We start from the raw sequence: 23,617 nt of genomic DNA on the forward strand, positions 1-23,617 counted from the left end.
TCGGCCGCTACAGCGAGCGTCTGCTGTGCACAAGGCGACAGACAGCGTTGGTTTGGCCGGCGCTTCACTTGTCGTCCCGGCTGTCACAGTTTTCATACTCCGCGCCGGCGTGACCGGCATGCCTTGCACGACTTCCGCTTCGTTCGTAACAACGTCTACGTCATACGGAGACAGTACACACGGTTGGGTTTCGGTTTCGGTGTTGCGCTTTTTTGCTTATTTAAAATTATTCTCCAATTTGCCGAGTATTTCTGCTATCGGGCCCGTAACAGGAGCGTCTCAGGAACATAAAAGCACCATTACTTTGACATGGCCAAAAAATCGCCGGAGTTGGCCTTTAAGAAGCGCATTTAGCCAATTTCTCTACACCGGTGGCTGTCGCATAATCTCTTGCCTCGCTCTGGCGACCTCCAGCAAGTGATAGTTGAAGAAAACTAAAAAAATGGAATCACGAAACAGCTTAGCGCGCATTGGGCAGCGCAGCAGACGACAGCTCCGAGTCAAGCCGAGGAACTTCCCATAGCTACAAGCTCGCCTCTCAGGTAGCTGCGATGCGCCGTCCAGCTACTTTAGTGGAGGTCAGTGGGTCGCCTACGAGCGACAGTGTTTGTGGCTTCCTGGTTGGCCGGCGGTTGACCACGGTTGGCCCACTGCCAGACCGCTGTGACCAGGAGACAGCCGTTCGCATCCGGCGCCAGTCTCGTGAAATCTCGTGAAAGTGGCTGCGTCGCCGAAAGCGAACCTCTCAGAAGGAGGCCTCAGCATTGATCGTTCGTTATGGGCATGATAGAGGCCGCAAATGTCAGTGCGCGAAGCCCGTAGTCACGTGGTATAGGTTTTGAATTTCGCGCTTTCATTGCAGCCTGAAAATATTAAAACAAAAATACTATCAAGGGAAGAAATTATATGGATAATAATTGGAACGCTATACAACTCCTATTGACGATTTGAGTTTAAAAGAATACTTTAATCTAGATCAATTGCTAGACGAACTTTTTATATAAAAAAGAAGAAGAAAAAGAAGAGAAAGAGACGAGCAAGAGCAGAAATTTCCGCGACCAAACGAAAGCGTGGACACCCAGCGAAACTAAGCAAACCTCGGTTGGAGTGGAGAACAATCCGGAGAAGGGTGACAAAAATTATGTGTTACAGGCTTTCACAACTAGAGGGACACCATAAGAAAAAAACTTGTGTAGCAAATGGTGTAATTCTAAATCCCGCGCTAAATGCGGCTCCACTACTGTGAAACCTGAGGAAGTGCGTAGCACGGGCATCCAGCGATTCCCGTTCGTAGAGTTCCCACTGCTCCGTTTACCAAACGTCCCCGCCACGCTGGATCGGTAGTTGCGGTACTCGACTGCTGACCCGAATGTCGCGGGTTCAATCCCGGCTGCGGCGGTCGCATTTCGGTGGAGGCGAAATTGTAGAGGCCCGTGGTCGAAATTTCCGGAGCCCTTCACTACGCCGTCCCTCATAATCATATCGTGGTTTTGGGGACTTAAAACCCCACATATTATTATTTACTAAACCATCGATGACGTCAATGTTTGAGGTAAGCATGTAGGGTTTCCCCTGCACGAGTAGAATCTTGTTTGGGAGATTCGCAAACTCGACATGCGCGCTACTTTTTGCTGCGCTTTATCGACTTCCTGCTTGTTATGACAGTTGAGATACGTGTTGTCTGCAGCGAGTTCCTTCAGGTTGTTTTCCCCTTCGGATGTAGCGACGAAGCGCCGGAGAAGAGCCGGTAGGGGGAGCAATCGCCCGCTTGGCGAGGCGGTGGCGCCCTCTCTTGCGCGGCGCGGGTGTCAGCCGCATGTTACGGAGGTGTTTTTTTACAAGTCTGTGTGGCTCAATATGAGATGGTGAACCCAATAGGACCCGACTGGATGACGCGGCTCGCCGGGGCTCCAGCTGAGAATATCGTGAAGACCACGTCGTGACTTTTGGTGGTCTCACCAGGACACAGAGGAAGAAGAAGCTTTATTTTTAAAAGGAAGTCTGTGTGGCTCAATCTTGTGCGCACACACACACACACACACACACACACACACACACACACACACACACACACACACACACACACACACACACACACACACACACACACACACACACACACACACACACACGCGCGCGCGCACACACACACACACACACACACGCGCGCGCGCACACACACACACACACACACACACACACACACACACACACACACACACACACACACACACACACACACACACACACACACACACACACACACACACACACACACACACACACACACACACACACACACACACACACACACACACACACACACACACACACACACACACACACACACACACACACACACACACACACACACACACACACACACACACACACACACACACACACACACACACACACACACACACACACACACACACACACACACACACACACACACACACACACACACACACACACACACACACACACACACACACACACACACACACACACACACACACACACACACACACACACACACACACACACACACACACACACACACACACACACACACACACACACACACACACACACACACACACACACACACAGTAAGGTTCGAAGTCTGGGCCAGTTGGTACATGACGCTAAGGCACAAACCAGTCAAGAAGACGACAGACAAGGGAGAGTCCAGTCGTTGTGCGCTTGTCACTTCTCTCCCTTGTCCGTCGTCTTCTTGACTGGTTCATGCCTTAATACACATACGGAGAGACAGTTTGTACGTGTGCCATATTAGCAACGCGTCGCGTTATCCTGCGACTTGCAACTCCAGCTAGTTGTCATGAAATACCTGCTTGGACGAACAACAATAATGCGCTCTTTATTGAAGATTTAGCGCTCAGATACACGGGTAAAGGCTTCAGTTTCAGCATATTTTCTTCGCCGGTTATATCGCAGTCATACGGCAGAACTCTTCGGGTGTTCGGTATTCCAAGGTCTGGTAGGAAAACGGGGAAAGAAAACAAGACAAAGAGTGTGTCACGTGGCACGGCCTTCAAACATTGTCGTGAAACGATACCAAACGTGAAACAGTCACCAAGTCTACTTGTGCATGTTCCCATAAGAGTGCACAGGGAAACCTCGGCGTATATATCATTCATTCCCATTCTGCGGTGCTCAGCAAAAGCAGGCTGATCTTTTAAAATATGTATCAGGGATGGTTAAGCTAAGTTTTGATGTCCGTCAAGCTGCTAGTACTAATGACCCATGGTCTACGATAAAGAGGAGTTAGGGAATTTTTGCCGGCATCCGCCTTGAAACGGGGCAGTAACAAAAGTACATCTAGTCCCTTGCTTCATCCAATGAAGTTTTATTGCATTTATCGCAAGCTAACATTTTGCTCATCGTTTCCTGACGTGTTGTTACTTCGTTAAACCGCTATTTCTATACTGTGTCGGGGATCATTTTTATCTCACATTTTCAATACACTCATGTAATCAGTGGGGCGCACTTGATCCACATTTTTTTTTTCGCAGCATATAACGACATCAGGACGTCAATTTTCTCAGAAAAAAGTGTTGTTAGCCTGCGTTAGTTGATTTATGTACTGCACTTAATTTAGTGTAGTTAAAAGCGCGTGTCACAAATAGTTAAATATAATGCGTAGAATAAATCCACGGCAACTTGCCCAGCAACGAAGCCTTTTTGAGCAAAAAAGCACTTGTTCAAGCATTTCCTATAGTCCTCGCGTCTTGCTTCGTGCTACACGTGCACCATCAGAACTTTAGGAAAACCAACCATCCCCATCCCTTTTAAATAAACCTTGTAGATTTCAAAGAGTTTTGTCCCGACTGCTCCAAAATTTGGAGCAGCAATGACACTATCAAATTAATTGCATTGCGTGAAATAATTTTTCTTTAATTCACAGTCCCCTACTGCCTGTACAAACGTTCTAGCAACTGCACGCACAGTGCGAATTGCATACGTTTGGGTTACTCTCTGTCCTCTTGCATTCTCTCTCTTTTTTTTTTCAATCACTCAACCCCTTTTAGTAACTGTAGTTCTCCTCCCTGCCCTTCGTTGTTTCTCTCGCTCTCTAAATCTTATCTCTCTTTCCCGTCGCGCGTGCAAGCTTGTGTGCGTGCGTATTTGCTAAAAAAAGGCTCCCTGAAATAAAGTTCTCGGACCGTTAAACGATGCGATTACTATGATACTTTGTGACAAGTTCAATCAATATTGATCACGCCAATTCTATCGAAAATGCTGGGCCACAGAGAATAAAAATATGCGTACTCAGGTATATCGAACAGCTAGTCGGAAACTCAACGGCTGCTCGTATAGTCTTTGCGTTCTTTTCTTCAGATGGCCGCTTACAAAAAAAAAGACAGAGAGAATGAATGGTGAGCAGTAAAAAAGGACATTTTCTTGCTTTTCGCCGCATTGGTCAAGGCCTGCGATGACGTAATGAAAGTTACGTGGTATCGAATGCTTATCTACAAAATTCCCGGGTAAAATACTTACATAAGTGACCACAGACTTCCAATGAAGAGGCAGTGTGTTGAAATTGAACGTGTTCCTCGCCTCAGACGTGAAATCACTTCTTTCTCTTTAGGTACACGAAGACGGCGTGCAGGCCGTGAAGAACTGCGCTGATTACGGCAAACACCTGCGGAGTACATAACACGAGCACCCAAAACTACAAAACTGATACATACGTTTAATAGCAGGGACTGCATTTCAAACCTATACAATGTAGTATATACAAGCCGATGGTTGCGTGCGCTGTGTTGCAATAAAGTTATGAATAAGCGAAGGAGGAAGCGAAACAAAGGAAGAAGTTATAATTGATCGCTGAAGACGTTAAACTTCTAAGGTCGCTATACCAGCACAGAAAGTTTCAACTTGTATATCCGCGATGTTGAGGGCAACGCGCACAGCCACGGGCGTAACTCGACAAAGCTGCAGAGGCAAACCTTAAAAGAGACGTTAAGCGCACTTCCCACGTAATAAGGTTCCTTCCGTCGCGGAAAGCAATCACGTGCATACTATCCTAGTAATTATCTAGAGAACTGCCAGAAGGGAAAAAGGTAATCTATCGGCTGCCAAGGGACAGATCCCCAGTTCACCACACAAATGACGTAGAGCGCTTTATTATACACTAATATACGATTCAAGCTGGTTTATTATACACTAATATACGATTCAAGCATGGTTGCGGCATGTCTGGTTGACGCAACCAAACATGCCGCAACCATGCGTGCTCAGGTACACCATGGTTATTGAGCGCCCGTTGGACGAAGGCCAGCTGGAACGCGAAGTTCGCCAGGTTCTATGTGGAACGTGGTTGCACGCGCCGAGCGATTGCTCCTGGCAGTGTCATCGGGATAGCATAGGAAAATGCGGACGTAACTCTTGAGCGCGCCAGAGTCATTTGGGAAGTTTATGTAAGACTACCGAAACCCGACTGGCTTACGAAAACGAGCCAGTCAGGTTTCGTTGCTGACGCAATAAATTGCGCACTTTCATTTGTGTCCGGCGCTTTGTGAATCTTAAGTGCCGGCAATAATTCTCAATTTTCGACTGGTCTTCTGTATGGTAAGATTGCATATAAATCGTACACGCGTAACCGCAATATAATGCTTTTAAACGTCTGCTCAGGCTTGGAGTTTACAACGAAACTCCGAATTGGTTTGTGAAACGTGACATTTAATAATAAAAAAAAATTACCGCCAAGCATTGCTTTAAAAAGTTGTCTGTGGAAAAAAAGGGCAGCACCGACCTTGCACACAGGTGCGATCGAGAAACAAGCAACACGAAGCACTATTAATGGAACCTGCCTGGTGATAAACAATTTCCATGACGATCCCATATTTTGCAGAGCTTATAAAATGTTACTGTACACTGCACAATCGGGACCTGTAGCTGTCGGCAGCCGTCCTCTGGGATCTCTAACAGTTGCTTTTTTAACAGTAAATAGTTTATAGCAGTGAGCTGCCGACTGCTTTGAAAGTTTCCCATGATTGTGAAGAATCATCAAAAGAGTGTGTGCTGTATTCTTACACGCTTCTTTCTACGCTGCTATTTGAGGTTCCTCCATGGAGACATGTACGATCACCGCCGAACAAGATTAGCAGACGAGACCATTGGCCGGGACGGTCGCTTGTGCCAATCTCTTTCTGCGGTGACTATACACGTCCGTGCATATAGATGAACTTGTTCAAACCTGAGCGTATAGTATTGGGGGCTGTGTTCACTTGGATTGGTTGCCAACTACCAATGCTGTGCTCCAATTTTATGTGTGTTTTTTTAGATTCATTACTTCATAGACAAATTCTGGCAACCTGCAGTGCGCTAAACTTCCTCTGAAATAAATAAGAGCGACGGTGTTGCGACCTTTCTTTAATTTCACGTTATTAGGTAAAATATATTTAGTGTCTTTTTCCTACCTATTATTTTTCATTATATTGCCTTGAAGGAATATATCTGGCAGCACCCCTGATGCCAACCTCTTTTACGCGCCCATTTATTTCAAACGAAAGAAAGACGTAAGCTAAAGCTTTTCCTGAAATAAAATTAAGGCTGTTGCACAAGGACGTCCGTCCCTTCACAATATTACCGATCCGCAGAAGCAGTATAACTGATAAGGTCCACGGAGAAGCGTGGACCCCACTGCAGTCTCTCGACTTTGGGACCCTCGTCTGCATACTACTAATCTTGTACATTTGTATTTGGAAGAAATAATAAACTGAAACTGGAAACTGGAAAAACGAGAGCGCTGCTTTTGAGCCTTGGGACTTCACGCATGCCTTGTGCATTTTAAACCCATCGCATGCGCACATGACTGAAACTAGGCGTCTATAAAATTAAGAAAGCAGGAGACCTCGCCCGCGTGCTCTATCACGCCGCGTTGTCCAGGCGCGTCTAGTAATAGGCGGTATGATGGGTGCGATTCTGTACAGCGCATGCCGCCGCGTGGGTAACTGTGACACTTATCGTCAACGCAAAGCTAACTCGGTTATGCGTTTCGGCGCGTGCCAACGAGCTGCACTTAATTTTGCGCACGACACGCTATCCAACGCTCTCGGCTTATGTAGGCAAGATCTGCCGTCGTTCCGTGCATGCGAAGATTCAACTCGGTACGCTTCCTCATTGGCATTCCGCGATAGTTTAAATATCGCCCGCAGGCCCACATTGCGTGTGTGAGCTTTTACGAGCTCCACGTATGCATACGCGCCACGCATGCGCGTACCGAAGAAAGAGCTGAACCCGGACAAGACAGGAAAGACATGCGCCGTAAATTATACCGACTACAAACTAATACCCGCGTTCAGAAAGGTGTTCTATAGTGCTGACAAAGTAACGCATGACATGAGCGTGCCCAAGACGCTCACTGAGTTTACTTGGGCGCGTTCACGACAGGCGCTAGGATGACGTCAGCCGCTCAAATCAAGTCGTCACTGCAAGTGAAGTCGCACTTCAGAATACAACGAGAAGAGTCACAGCGCATACACTGTAAGGAACACAAACAATGCGGGGAAGCTTACCCCAGCAGCGGTCGCCACGCTCTGACCGGCTTCCAGGGCCAGCAGGGAGATGCCGCCACTGAGGTAGAAGACCAGTCCGAAGGCTTGCAGTAGAACGTACTGCACGGGAAATGGGACAGTTATTTCAGCATGAACCGGGCTTGGAGCCTTGTCGCAATGACATATTAAATCTGACTCAGTTGTAGTGGCCCTGCGGGGACTTCACCCCCGCTGTTGTATCGAACCGTGAATTGCGCACACAACTCGGTGCTTGTCGTCGCTGCGCGCTTTTCGAAAAGCAGCCTCAACAGGCGGCGGTAACAACACATCGCAATGGTACCGCACTCAGACGCGGGATGTCCGTGGGTATATTCCCGCATGTATTCAAGGCTGATTCTTGTATGCACGATAATATGATTACTGCGAATTTCCTACTTATTTGCGCGAAATGGTAGTCTCATCACACGCTTCTCTTTTTTCCGCACTCAGCTTTACGTTAGCGGATTTTTTGTCTGGTTCCGCTTTCGCCTACACAGAATGCGGCTGGCCTCAGTCCAGAAAAACAGGTCCATCGTTGATGATAAACATTAGCCTTCCGTAGTCGATAGATTTCATGTGCCTGAATTCAGAGAAATGCGGCGAAGCTTTGCGAGCGCCCGACGGCTAACCGGCCGCGGACGTCGAAAGCGAAGCACCACATAAAGAACTGCGCCCGTTCTAAATAAGGCTGCCTACGTGATGTTGTTACATTAAGGCTCCGGTGATCGAACGCACCATAGGTGGGCAAACCAAAACATATTTCTAAGAGACACGAAGAAAAAGAGCAAAAAAAAAAAAAAGAAAGACCCGTTTCGTTGAACGGTATACCTTTGAACGCGGGCGCACAGATTGTCGTTTTCGCGACTTTATTAAAGCAGATTTTTTTTTCCTATAGCAAAAATTACGAGTAGGGCACCTGACATATGGTGATACTGAATCGGGGAGTCTTGACTGTCTCTTTTCATCGCTTAGAAAATGATTTGTCGAAAATTTGATTTACTACGATTGTGCCATCAACGCCATTCGCACACTTTCGCTGCCGTTTTCAGCCAGACTCGTAGGAAATGGTGCGGATGGTTTATTGTTGCCGCACTTTATACAAATGTGGCAGCTATAGTGAGAAACTCAGAAAACCGACTTCATTTTAAACACGCTTCAAACAAACGAGTTCGATTGTACCTGACTCATACATGCTTAAGTTATTACTGGCATATTTGGTCTTCCTTTATTCAGGGACTAGCCGAATTTTGAAGAGAAACAAAACAGACACATTGTTGTTGCATCTCCACCACGAGGCAAGCTAAACTGATCTGCCAACCGGATAACGCTCAAATACTGAATGGTATTATCGAATATTCGGGGAAACACCGTTCGAGATCTCCGAGCCTAACAAACAGAAAGGAGGCTATGTTCCCGAGAACCCTGTCAAAGCTGCATGTAGCAGAACGTGCGCCCTCTAGTCACGAGCTCTCGAAATTAATGCGCTCAATAATCGTGGTGCGCATACGATTAACGCCAGGACGGTACGTTTACTACACGTACGATGTCTTTCGCAGCTCGTGTGCCTCACCTGCTTAAGCGACAGCTAATCGCGACCCTAGTTAAAGTAGTACGGTTTTGGTGCCTAACAGAATGTCACGACGGAGGAAACCAGCTCCCGCAGCCTCGTTGATAACCGCCGTGGTGTAGCTTCGATGGTGATGTGTCGCGCTGCTAAGCATAAGGGCGCGGGTTCGATTCTCGGCCGCATCGGCCACATTTCGATGCGGGTGAAATGTAGAGAACATCCGTGTAGTTCGGCCTCGGTATACAAGAACCCCGTGTGGTCGAAATTAATCCGGAGTGCTCCACTACGGCGTGCCTCATATTTTGGCACGTAATACCGCAGAATGTAAAATTGGCGACGTTTGCCCCATTTTATATGTCCGTAAATATTCGCTCTATCGAATTAGAATCCGAAAGTCTTGGCTATTCGATCCTCATATGCGATTCGATAATGCACTATTAGAAGTTGTTGAAAGATCGTTTCTTTTCCAATATGAGGCATAACACTTGTCTGATTCTGCAGAGAGAAATACATATGCTAATGGTCCCTTTCGAAATGATTGCACTGCAGGGAAGCCGCTGCTGCTGCTGCTGCTCGCTGCTTACTGAGCAGACACGTCAAGTATAGCTCAATAGCGTCAAGTTGCGTTCAACCTCGCGCCTATTCACTAAGCATGCTTCACCTCGAATCAGCTTAAATATTTGCCTCCTTGATTTTGTCGCTGTAATATTTCGTCATTGGAACATCTTTGCCATATTCACTTTACTGTATTTTGGTATGCGATCAATGACATTCCCTAGAATGCCGCTTGAGCACACTGTGAAGTCATGATGACGCGGGCACTCACGAATAGAGTGCTGGTCACGTTGATTCCAGTGTTGGAGAGGAGAGATGAGACGAGCACAAGCAGCGACACGAACCAGTAGAGGAATGACACAAAGATGACGTAGATGATGCTGGGCTCAGGTTCCACCCTCACCACCAGCTTGGACAGCTGGTACACGTAGACGCGGCTGCTGTACGACAGGGCGAACGTCAGTATACCCGTCACCTGCGAGGAGTAAGAGCTTCATGAGCGCTCAGGCGTACCCCGCTGCCGCCAATTAAGCGATGGCCAGCCAGTGTTACTAACCAATGCTTCGAAAACACCATACGTGGTGACTGACAGTAACCTATTTTACCCTACGCAGGACTGTTGTGTTCAAATGGGCAATTACTATATTCAAGGTTGTAAATATTGCTAATACAGTCAAACCCGACTACGTCGAACCCGGATAAATCGAATTGTCCTTTACATCGAACTATTTTCGAACACGGCAATGCTTTAACTTCCATGCATAGGTAAATTTACGGCTACATCGAACAAAAAAAAAAATCTAACCAGCTCCGCTTCGCGGACACCGATGCAACAGCGAGGCTGGTGGCCTTCCCTTCGTCGGGCTAACGCATTTCTATGTTTTGCAAGTGTTTCAGATATGTTCCATCACTACTCTTTATTGAACACTCTTTGTTAAGCTTTGAGGTGGTAGTATATTTTACTGCATCTTGACCATACCACTGTTATACACAGGTTTACAAAGAAGCCTTCGCTTAAGATGCTCCGGTATGCTGTATCACTGCTCTTTATTTAACACTCTTTGTTAAGCTTTGAGGTGGTACTATAGCCACCACCTTTTACAACCACAAAGTATCACGTGACAGTGGCGTGACTGTGGCAAGGCGCACGCCATTTGTTGGGCTAACTGTTGCCTTCTTTCTTTTTAGTGCAAGTTGTGTGTAGTGGGATTTACCCAATTTCTGTGGCACGTACGAGTTTATTGCGATGATAGTTTTCTGATAGGCCGCGCAGACTTCTTGGCACATATCCGTTTGTTGGGCTAACTGTTGCCTTCATGTTTAGTGGGCCAGTGGTGAGTAGTGGGATTTACCCAATGTCTGTGGCGCACACCCGTTTATGATGCCCGCAAGCGTCACCACGGATCCCGGACATGAAAGGCTCGACCAAGAACAGATTCGCTGTTAAAATAGCCGGAACGCTTGATATATCGAACATCGGGCCGAGGGAAACGCCCCAAGAAGTTGCCTTTCCCTCACAAGAGGTTAGCTTTTCCTCACGGAAGGGGCATTTCCCGTATGCATTTGGGAGAGTGAGTGGTGAGATTAGGAGGGCGCCACGCAGAGCGAGTAGAAACTACCGCTTGCCACCGCGTGCTTTCTCCCATCATTCGTTGTCGTCGCGCCCGTCGACCCGTCGTGCGGGGTGGCCGTTCGCTTCTCCGCAACGGCCATTTGTTAACGCAATGTCTGCCGTAAAACAGAAGAACCTGGCTCTTCCACGCAAGGCTGGCGATGATCGACACAGTCAAACGTATAGAAAATAAGTCTGACGTACAGCATCCTGAGAAGCACGCCGAATATGACATTGAAAAACAACGTTAGGGCCAATGCAGACTATAGAGGCTTTCGGCGCTCCACGAACACGCAAAAGTGCGTATGAAGTTGTTGAGGTACTGTTTACGTCGGTAGCGTATTTTGTCGCGTATAACACGCCCCTGCATATAATCCGCACCCCCTCTAAAAACCGCGGGAAAATAAAAAATAAACACACCACGCATTGTAGTAAAGCCGCCTTTCTTGCATCATCGCGAAACAGTGCCGTGAAGCTAACTTGCGCACCGAAATTCGCATCAGATATACGCTAAATTCGTTAAAAGTTTTATATCGAATTATACAATATATCGAATTAATTCCAGTCATTTTGCCAGTCGATATATGCAGGTTCGACTGTGCACAATTTACACTGACGTAGCCGGGGGGGGGGGGGGTCGAAACCCCTCAGAATGTTTCAATTTTGCATGTGTATATATACACGAACACATACACATACATGAAGTATGGTTCCCCCCTCCCGAAAAAAAAATCTGGCTACGCGACTGACCATTTACCGCTGCCCGTAGGCGGAGCTCAGATGTACTTCCACGTGTGTACGGTCACCGCGAGATGGCACAACAGGCGCGCTTTAAGTAAAGTGTCTTTAGCTTTAAATAGGGTGCCTGAGTGGTTTCCCTCGCCCGAGCGGCGGGCGAGGGAAACCATTCAGGCACCCTAGCTTTAACGTCGCCCCGCTTGTCTTTCGACAGAGTCGGGATGCGCGCCTCCGCCCCATACTTTGACCAACAGGGCATGGGCGCCCTTGCTCGCCCGCTTATCTCTTGAGGGGTATGTTCGCACGTGTTGTGCTTTCGTCGCAAAGTTTGCGTTGACACCATAGACCACGCGAGGGTCACTTCGCTCACTGCAGCGGCCATGTTTGCGAAAGCAGTGAGCTATTAGCCTTTCTTCGTATGGCATTCCAGTTTGTTGCTATCGCATTAATTACTTCGCCTTAGCGGTGAAACTGTGACTTTTTATAACTACAAGCGCCTCCTCTAGAAAGATGCCTGCGACGTCGCACGCTTTCCCGTAGGGACGGGAGGTTCCTCGTAGTTCAGTGCTTTCTCCGCAAGGAGCGCTCGCAGCCGACACTACTACTTCCGCTGGATTCGGAAGTGACGCCATCGCAGCCGGAAACACGGCCGCTCGGCCGCTTCGGCAAGCATGGCCTCCGGGATGGCCGTAGGCAGTGTTTTAATCTCAGAGGCTGCAAGGTTTAAAGCGGCCGCCGCAGGGAGCGCTCGCAGCCGACACTGTTTGGGGGAGCGGAGGAGGAGAGAACAGGAGAGGGCCGGGAACCAGCTCTTCGGCTCACGTCGCAGGCATCTTTCTAGAGGAGGTATTGCTACAACCAAGAATTCTTTAGCACTGAGCACGAATGCAACAATGTGCGCAAAGCCTGTTATTATGGTTCCAGAAAGCATCAAGGCTGCCGTGTGCGGTCAAGCTTCCCTTCTAACGTTCGCCTGAAGCGTGCCGTATTGAAAACGCGCAAAAAGTGTCTATGAAATTGCGACACTTTTGAAGGTTAGGCTGTAGCGATACAGTGGCATTGGATATCGAAGTTTTCCTCGCATACGCCGACCGTTATTTCTTTCCTTTGTATCGCAATCGTAGGCCCCCAGTGTATACTGTATTAGAATAACAGAGGCTATACGCATACCTCGCCCTCGCTCTTCAAAATATCTCCCCGTTATGTAGGGAAACATCGATCGACGCATTTAACTTAGCGGCTTTTCCAAGAGCAATCCGTTTCTAGACTTGCCTTCCTGATAACCTCGCAGTAGAGCGAGATCACGCAGTGTTCTGCGTTAATCTAAAAAAACCATCATATATATATATATATATATATATATATATATATATATATATATATATATATATATATATATATATATATATATATATATATATATATATATATGTGTGTGTGTGTGTATGTGTGTGTGTGTGTGTGTGTGTGTGTGTGTGTGTGTGTGTGTGTGTGTGTGTGTGTGTGTAACGAAAACTAAGGTATGAAAAATGAAGACGAGTAGTCTGTAACTGTACGTTAATTAATACATGTATCTATCCTATTCCTTGCCTCAATAGATCGCCTAATGAAAACACGCGTACAGCTGCGCTCGCATTTCGCATTCAGGAGCACTGTAATCGTCGGCAATTTCTTTTTCAATTTTGAATGCTGTTATCCCTTATTTTTATAGCGTACTATGTTAAAATCTTGACTTCATTCACATCATTTTGCACCTATCGGTGTTTTGCTTTGTTAAGGTGTAATGGTGTTTTAGTTTTTATGTATACGAATGTACTGCACCGCCCCCCCTCCCCCCCTCCCTTACGCAATGCCCTACGAGGGCTCTGTGCAGGGGCGTAGCCAGAAATTTTTTTCGGGGGTTGGGGGGGTGGGGGGTTGTTTCAACCATACTTTATGTATGTTCGTGCGTGCGTTTGTATGTGTGCGTGTATATATGCGCAAGCAAAATTGAAAATTTTCGGGGGGGGGGGGGTTGAACCCCCCAACCCTCCCCTTGGCTACGCCCCTGGCTCTGTGCTTATAAATAAAGAAATACGAACATGTGAATTGTTGAGCAGATCAACTCTAAACAAACATATTGATAGGTGTACGGTGCACGTGTGATTTCAGGTAGCTCTCCTGTACCAGGCAGTACAGCTCTCCACATTTTCAGGGAGCACTTCCGAGTGCTGTAAGAAACGTCCCCGCTGGCCAAATTACTCAAGCTTTGGCAACAAATCGCCGGACCACCCTACGTCACTATCACACAGAGGGATGGGCCAAAAGTACCCTAAACTTGGGTACATTTACCACACACTTGGCAACAATGTAATAATATCTGGGGTTTAACGTCCCAAAACCACGATATGGCAGCAACAATGTGGCGAGCCCATCTAGGCATGGGCCGATGGTTTTACAGTCTAAATGAACTTCAGCCCAAAACATAACATTTGTTCGCTCCGATAAATAACCAATTTTCCGGTCTGCTGATAACGCCTGTGCCGCGCGTGTCCCGTGCCTGCGTTATATGGCGCTCATTTAGGCCAGAGGCGACGCCGTAGTCATGGAAAATCTGCAGCTTCTGAAAAAATCGTGCGGCTAGGGCCGTAACGCGACAAAGTTTTTCAGATTACTTTCTCTCGTCAATGGATGACATGAAAATTTAATCCGCATGCCTAAATGTGAAAATTCGCTCAATAAGGAAACGTAATCAGGAAGAAGTTTACTTCATTCACCTTATCAGGCCCAGAACAAACGTGGAGGCTGATGTCTCGCGTTACACTACGCTCTGCCACTCATAAAACGCATCGTCTTGACGCATTCTATTTTAGAGAGCGACGTTACATGGTGTGCCAATGTGATCATTTTATCGCGACTCAAGTATCTGTTCTCGCGCTAATTTTTTCTCCGACGTTTCTGAACTTTGTTTTTGTAAGCCACCTCTCCTGCATTACCCAATCGCCGCTTCTCTGTATTCTCTGTACACTATAGTACTAATATATATTTCTTATTTTTCTTTAGAGGCCCGTGTGCTTAGATTGAGGTGCACATTAAAGAACCCCAGGTGGTCGAAATTTCCGGAGCCCTTCACTACGGCGTCCCTCATAATCATATCCCGAATTTGGGACGTAAACCCCCAACAATAACTATTATTCTATTTTTCTTTAGCGAGTGGAGGAAAGCGCTTCTTTTTAGAAGAGTTTCTTGGAAAACCATTCTCTACCTTCGGAGCAATAACACACATGCGCTGGTTGCGGGAAGCCAAGATGAGAACAAACGTTTAAGAAACACGAAGAAGAAATGTATGTAACTATGAGAACGCGAAGACGTAATTTAATTAAGCCACGGTGACAGAATGCTACGAACGGCATCAAGGGTGGGAAACTTTGGAGACAGCAGCCGCCTACTCTCTTATTTTTATTGGTACCGGTATGACCTACGGCATAAATTAAACAAGAAGGTACTAAGGTACGACAATTACTTGTACAAATACAAGGTGTCCGTATACTGGAGCTGATTTGTGTCGACAGGACGTCCAGTAATTGTGGTGTGTTCGTTCGCTACCTTCTCCCAATCAACGTGTCTCTCCCCGCCCTTCCCTCGTGTATTCCCGCACTCGTACAAAAAGAGAACAAAAATGCACATTGGTCACTCAGCGTGAAAAACAAGCCGGTTACGTTCGTGGTCTTACGGGGAAAATGCATACATCTGCATCTTATTTTCCTGTCATATCTGCGTACGCGCGGAGAGTTTTCCTAAACCTCCTCAGCGCCGTTACAGAACGCGTCACGAAGCAATGTGCCATTTCCTCCGTAATGCCACTGCTCTGCTTTCTTGTTTTAAAACAAAGGCAGAAAATAATTCGCTCTCTTTGAATACCACGCCTTCCCGTCACATATGGCTGATTTAAGGCGTATTATGCCCTTTCTCCTGGCCTTGACGTCAGCTACGCAGATGACACGAAACAGAAATGTTAAGGGGTAAGTGGCATCACCAGAATACGAAACACGCCTGCCTCTTCATGAACGCACGCAGGATAGCATATCAGGCCCAGTACGAGAACCAAACGCAGACGCTGAGGTCTTGCCATTCGTGCTGAACTCTACTGCACTACATACTGATGAAACACATGCAGCCTTATGAAGGAAGGAAGTGAAAAGAAAGGTTCGGGGGTATTTAGGTGGAAGGGCGATGGTCGCCTGCAGGCAAAGTGCTTAGGTTAGGTACAGGGCCATGTGCACAACTAGTATTCACAGAAAAAGTGTATATGCATATCGATAATATTAATGCGCATTGTGTGTAATTCCTGTGTATGCTGGCTGTGCAGACGGCTCTGTAACACAATGAGCCAACAATAGCGGAAGCTGTTCTCCTGCGTCTATATTAATCAGTGGGTCCACCAAGCATGCTCACGTAGTAACGCAATTTCAGTACTTGTAACAATTAAGTCTACGCGGCAAGACTTTCGAGCGCTGACCAGCCGCTGGCACACACTTCGCATCTTGCCGCCGAATGTGAGCGCGTGCTGCGCGGTAAAGTGGCAGCAAAAAGAAATTCCGGGTGCCTTCTGAAGGCCAACTTCAAGATCTTCTTTCTTCCCTAAAAAAAAAATGGTTTGATATGACTTTCTTCGTTGCTTACCAGTGAAGTGTTCTATCAAATGCCAGATACGAAATATTTTACTCGGACCGCATAAGTACAAAAAATAGGGTAAAAATGAGATAAATTACACATTTTCTCTGGTTTCTCAATTTTTTTCAACAGGGTTTGGAACGTATATCGCCCTGAAATATTTTTGTACAAAAATAAACCTTCCCGTAAACTATACAAATATTTAGATTGGTGAGGGAGAGCGCGAGTTCGGGCAATAAAGAAATCGTTAGCTTTGAACATTTCCTTTGTTTTTGAAGATAGGTAGATACGTAGCTCGCAGATGAACAGAAAAATTTCGGAAGTGTGGTAGTAGGACGTCTAAACAGTACCTCTGTATTAGAACGACAGAAAGTTGAGCTAGTTGGCAAGGATTCATTGTAAAAGTGGGTGGGCGTGCAAACGCCTACCTTCTTTTAGCAGGAGCTCCTGTAGCAGCGCAAACGCAGTTTCGAGGATCAACTTACACAGATATATTTTAAATAAATTTTTCTGTTATGCACAGTTTAATAAAAGCGAGCAAAATTTCAGAGGGCGCCACGGGAGAGCAAAATTGTTCCACGAATAAATTTTTTGCCACAATCCTCAATTTTCTTGCGCACACCAGCGACGAAGCTTCTTCATGGATTTCGCTCTTACCAAAGCTTCCCGATATATAAAGTCACGGTGTGCTAGCTAGCCTATGAGCTACGTTACTCGAGGCAAAATAAAATCGGAAAAGCCAATGGAAGTGGATGGCTGTCACGCGGGCACTTTCGATCGCAAGTGAACCCCGATCGGGATCGAATTTCTCGACCGCGATTGGCTCCTTCCCGCATCCTGCGCAAGTAATCCAATTAGGACCAAGGCACCCGATCCCAATCGGACTCGATCGCGATAGTAAGGTACGCCGTGTGTCAGCCGTGAAACTGAAATGCCTCGTTATTTGTACTGTGGCGCAAAATACGTAGCATGGCATGCGATGTACTAGTGCGAAATTTCGTGGCATCCTCGTGAATGTGATCCCGGTTTATAGACAACGAAGGAAATTCAGCGCGACGCTTCGTCTACACGTACGGCAGCTCTCCTCACTAACCCCATTTGGTGCGGGAAAAAAAAAAAAAGATCGCTGCATGCTTTCGTTTTCTCACGTCGTTCAGTTTTCAGCCTTCATCGATTTTACCATCCACAAAGAGCAGAATTCGCCGTAGTAAGCATAAATGTAACGAAATACGGCCGACCTAGCTGCATGAGCAGTGCACATTGGTTTAGACGCCCCGGCTGAACCAACCGACCTGGAGATATGACGGAAGCAGGAAGCAGCGACTCGACTTCGCCCTCCCCCGTATATGCCTCGCCGTAGGGCACAGTTTCTCAGCGTTGCTTACGGCTGAATACCACCTATATCGCTGCGCGCTAGCACCGTCACGTGGTATATTGCAAATGTTACGCACTTTCTCTGCAGCCCAGAAAAAATCGCTCCGATGCTTAGTGGCCGAGGCTAGTCCGAAACGCGTGATCGTACAACCGTTGAGAAAGCGCTTAGAAAAGGATACGTGTATTCCACCCTGAGCGCACCGCGCAAGCGTGGCGCGAGCATCGTGCGCCCTGGCTCGCTCGAGCTCGCCTCTTGCTAGTGGTAAACACGCAGAATAGCGCGCTCCAATACAGCCAGCGCCACCCACGTGATCATGGGCGCGGATGTTTCGCATCCGTCGCCGTGAGCTGTGGATGGCACTGGCTAACACTGACGGGGATATTGAAGCACACGTACACAAATACCACGAAAAGCGTACCCAATAAAGTTGGCGGGAGTACGGCTGTAGTTATAAATGGCAATGCACCACACGTGCATTGCCCGTCCGGCTCCCACCCGCTGTAATCTTTCGTCCGCTTCCCTTATTTCTCCATTATTTCTAAATTTCCGTTAAATTTAATAGTTATCTTGTCCTATCATTTATGAGGCTCCGTTGTCTGTTTCCTTCGTAATGCTGTAACTTCTTAATCCCAGGTATGGTCAAGATTAATCCCGAGTCCACATAATTATGTCGTGTCTTCGGCAAGTTAACACCCAGAATTTAGTTTTTTTAAGTGCCTGCAGCCTTCTACGACCGATTTCATGACGGCTCGCAGATAATATAAGCGCCATTAACTTGAGCACAGTAAAACCTCGGTGATACGAATCTCGCGGGGTTACCGAACATATTCGTATCATCCGAAATTCGTATCACCAGAAAACATGGAAAATTAGTACACGACAAAAGAAAGTGCATACGTTTTGATTCAGTGTTTCTCAGGGCCGCAGCGACGACATGAACAGCTCTGAATGATTGCCAGTAAAGTTTTTAGACGTCAACGATCATACTTGTAGTCGTAAATATACGGTGCATGCGCGCGTGTGTAATTAATGAACCAGGTGTGTTGTGCCCCGTGACCGCTAGTAGCCCCTTCCTAATCCTACTACGCTTTTCTGCATGACACCGGAGTACTGCGGCGAAAGTTATTTAAGAAGCGCTTTGCACACGATAGATAGAGGCCAAGCTCCTTCGCCAAGACCGTCCGTTTCGTCCCTTGGGGTCTTCGTCCACCTTTAATGGGACTTCATGACGGACCCGCAGCCCAAGTTTCAGTCTTGTTTCATAGAACGTCTGATTGCGGGGACATGGCTTGCATCGACGTGGCAGGCACGTGTTAACACAGTACAAGGACGCTGCTGCCTCGAGCACAGGAGCACGCGTCAACGCTTCGGGAAAAAAAAGCGCGACGTCAACGTCATCTGTAACCTAAACGCGAAGGCGCCTAAAGACCTCCAAGATTCGCGCGCACTATCTCGGAGGCAACGACGCACCGTTGATGGTCGCGCAGCGCGCATGCCATCGCCCGCGCGTGACTCCCGCGTCTTCCGCGACAGCGCGGGCAGCACCTGTTCGTACCTGTGCGCTAGCGTACGTTCGTATCAAACGCCGTGGGGTGCAAATCGGTTCGCAACAACCGTACTCCAACACATTGCAGGCTAATGGGCATTGGCCGGGTCCACAGAAAAATTCGTATCACCCCGAAATGCGTACGAGCCGTGATCGTATCACCGAGGTTTTACTGCAGTCTTTCGAACAGTAAAAAAAAAATTTTTTTTTTCTGATTATTGCGCAGCCCCAGCCTCGGCGACCAACTTTGGGCTGTCTAGCAGGCCCGCGAGGCGGCGGTGAGGCAAGGCCTCGACGTCCCTTCGTGGGAGAACTAAGGCCCAGTCGGCGAAAGCTCTGCAGGACTATCAATAAAGTTGTTACCAACCAAAAATTAATATAGGTTAGTCAACTTTGTATCGATTATCGATACGGGATGAAGGATAAAGGTATCTTGATGTTCGTGTCTTGTGCGCACTAAAACTTATTAAACAATAAATAATATAGGAAACGTTGTAAGGTCGTCTTTCAACAGTGTCAGACTTAATTTGGTAGCTGTTACACTTCTACATTTACGATCAACTGAGCGTAAACGGACAGGATCGGCGCTATCTTGGACGTGGTTAGAATACCAGAAAGCGGCGGTATATCGCAATTTGAATCGTACCATGGTTTCATAAAGAAGTAATCAAAAGAAACAGCTACATTATTATTAATGCACATGAAGAACGAAGGAAGGAAGAAACAAGCGGAAAGACAGGGAGGTTAGCCAGTTCTGAGACTGGAGGCTACCCTTTGCTGGGGGAAGAGGTAAGGGGGATAAAAGATGATAGAAGAGAGATGTTACAAAAAAAAAGGAGAGCAAGAAAAGGGAAAAGAAAACGAGAGGAGGAAAAAAAGGAAACGAGAATATGACACTACTTAGAGTCTCTCTCTAAGACCAGTTGTCCGCAAGAAGCGCAATAATGCTTTTAAAGGCTTCTGTGCTGACGACGGACTCAGCCAAGGTCCCAAAACCCTTTGTTCCGACAAAGGGCGATTGTCAAGTTTATCTAGCGCACACGAAAGTTCTTGTCTTTGCGCACTGAAACGGGGAGGGGACACTCACACAGAAGATGGGAGATCGTTTCTTCGCAGCTGCAGTTATTGCATGTACAGTTGTTGGCCAGATGTACGTAGTGCCAAGGTGGCGTCAGCCGTATATTTAAGAAAAGGGAACACTAGGAGGATGCAAAAATAGCAGAAGCATATTTCACAGTTTTCCTTGGCTGGAGTGGCGCAATTGCTTATTGCCCCTACCTTAATTGCTACTCGCCCTAATCTCATCGCCCTAATGCTTGCGATGCCTTCCCATGGGCATCCTAATATTCGACCCTTGCGAACTGTCATTTATTCGAAGCGGTGGTGTACTATAACTAATTAGGAAACGGACGCATTTTTCACACAAGCATGACATCATGGTAGTGATAAAAATATGCTCCGGAGAAAGGTGAGCACCGAGGCGCTGATAATATATATATATATATATATATATATATATATATATATATATATATGATAGTGACAGTGAAAACCATAACACTTGCTCTGACGTTTCAGCCGGGGACCGGCCTTTATCAGGGAACCTGATGAAAGCCGCTCCCCGGCTGGCACGTGTCGGAAAAATAAAAGGTTTTCGTTTTGCACGTCCTCTGCTTCGTAGCATTGGTTCTACACTTCCTTCATCATCACCATATATATATATGCGTGTGTGGTGTGTGTACGCGTGACAAATCCTCTACATCACTGACCACATTGTGCCGAAGCAATGTTTGTGTTGACATCTCACATACTCGAGAGGTTCGGATGTACGTACAAAGTACACAGAAAAAGAACATTCCCAGCTCTGCGAACCACCGATCGTCACAAAGAGTCGGATATTTAGCGAAATTTCGTTGCAGAGGAAACAACAGTGTGATTTAGAAACAATGTGCGGTCCCTCCGCGCCGCCTCTGAGCAGATGCGCCAAGCATAGCTGCGCGGAGGGAGGAGGAGAGGGAATCGATATATCGATTCTTATTCCGGAGCACACGGCTCGTCTGCTTACACGTTGTGCCTCGCACACTGACGCATTTCGAGCAACACGTAGCGACGTTGTGACGCACGCAGCGCGCGCCTTCTCCATCTCACCATGAAAACGCGGGAAGAACGGGAACGTCGCGTTATATTGGTGACGATGTCGATTGAATCGCCCGATTAAAGTAATTGTTGCAGAGTCTACAGACTTCGCCCATACATCGGGCTATGAAAGAGCGCGCCACAAACGGTGAACTCGCAGGTCTGGGTGCGGCCGGGAGCGCCGTGTTTCGAGTTATTTTTCCAGCCTCCCGCGCCGCAGCCGTTAGCGCGGGAAGCACGCGGCGATGCAAGGAGGTGCTACTTGCGATTTCGGCGATGGTCAGTATTCCGCACGGCGAGTTGAGGAATGATAGAGAGAGCGCGAAGGAGAAGGACGGCAACTCGTCGTCGGCGCCGGCAAACCAGACGTCAAGCCGGGGCAGCCCCATGATGGTTTGCGTGTGTCACGCCGCGCGGCGGCGGCGTCTGCCGTTGGCCTCCGGGCTCTTCTCGGCGAACGGTATGCGCCAGCGCCGTTTCTTCCGGCCGCGGGTGGTTCGAGTGGCGGGGGCGGAGGAGGGCGAGTGCGGATGGACGCCTGCTTGCCTTCAACCACGCGCACACCCACGCGCCTGTCGTAAGCAGCGGAGCACCCGATGCCAGCGCTTGTTTTCTTAACGCGCCGTCGGGCCCGTAGCTATACGCTTATCGTGGTCCCTCAGGCGCGAAGATATTTTCGTTCGTTCGCGCTACATTCCTGGGCAAGTTCTTCGGCACGACCAGAAGAGTCAGATATTGGGACTTCGAGCAGAACTGCTAATTGCATTCGTGGATCAAGTCCTCGCCGACTAATGCAAGCCATGCGACAAACAGAGCTTCGCTGTATTGGCCGATAGGCGTTGCAGCGGATGCAAGATTGCAGGCGGCGCGGTTTCCCCGAGCGGATGCAGCCGCCGATTAGGTAAAGCGGCGCCTTCCCGTGAAAGGGGCGGCGCGGGGCTCCTCATGTAGAACCCTTCCGCTTAAAACAAGGTAGCCTCGAGATGGTTATAAGAATGTAATACAGTAAGCCAGTGAATTGCTACATGTACAGTCCGAGTATCCATATACGTGTAGTTTGATGTGACAGCCCCACAGTTTCCTTCTACAACGTCTGCGGCTTTCGTTGGCCTTCTACAGAAGATCAAATTTTTTTCCAGTGCTATTATTAAAGGTTATAAACATTCGCCGTATATAGCATCAAATACAAACATACTTTAACGGTACAGCGTACAACCATAATAATGTGTAACCATAATAAGGTGGTCGAAGTTTCCGGAGCCCTCCACTACGGCCTCTCTCGTAATCATATTGTGGTTTTGGGATGGTAAACCCCAGAAATTATTATTATTATTATAACCATAATAATGAAACAGAGCAAAACACAGAGGGCCATGACAGAAACGTTTTATCAGTGTAATATTGTCTGTAATCCCTACGTAGTATCGCAAAATTGCAAGAAAAAAACCGCTAAAACATCAATTAAGTTTACATCTTAACACCACTTCACGCTCAGCATATCCGCACTTGCACTTCCACGATGTCACGCACCAAGGGGGCGGCAGGTAGAAGTGGAAGAAGCCGCCTCGGTGCTCACACTGCCGCGCCACACCGGCGGCCCAAATGATTCATCCGACTCGTCCAGGGCGGTGGACGATAGACGCGACTAGGCGTAGGATGGCGTTCACGGCGATGACTAGCGCGATCGAGATGGCGGCAAAAACGAGGAAGGTGCCCCACGTGACAGTTGCCGAAGCGAGCACAAGTCGCAGCTTAGCTTGAGCCGATTCTTTGATTACGGTGGCGGTGGCGCGATCTCGTTCATGGCTGCCGCGTCCGGGGGTGTCCAGGGTGCCGCCACCAACTCCGGTGCCGACGCTGCCGAGTCCAT

General features: G+C 47.6%; 1 protein-coding gene across 1 annotated transcript; it reads right to left on the bottom strand.

Moving 5' to 3' along the window:
• Positions 1-2,858: 2,858 nt before the first annotated feature.
• On the bottom strand, positions 2,859-22,249 carry LOC119407247 (uncharacterized). The gene is made up of 5 exons (XM_037674127.2): positions 22,014-22,249; positions 9,959-10,162; positions 7,548-7,646; positions 4,525-4,669; positions 2,859-3,001 (listed from the first exon to the last, which is right to left on the bottom strand). The coding sequence occupies exons 1-4, from the start codon at positions 22,134-22,136 to the stop codon at positions 4,598-4,600; spliced, it is 498 nt and encodes a 165-aa protein (XP_037530055.1). The 5' UTR covers positions 22,137-22,249; the 3' UTR covers positions 2,859-3,001; positions 4,525-4,597.
• Positions 22,250-23,617: the final 1,368 nt, after the last annotated feature.

Source organism: Rhipicephalus sanguineus, chromosome 1 (assembly GCF_013339695.2).
Source record: "Rhipicephalus sanguineus isolate Rsan-2018 chromosome 1, BIME_Rsan_1.4, whole genome shotgun sequence".
Classification (NCBI taxonomy): Eukaryota; Metazoa; Arthropoda; class Arachnida; order Ixodida; family Ixodidae; genus Rhipicephalus; species Rhipicephalus sanguineus.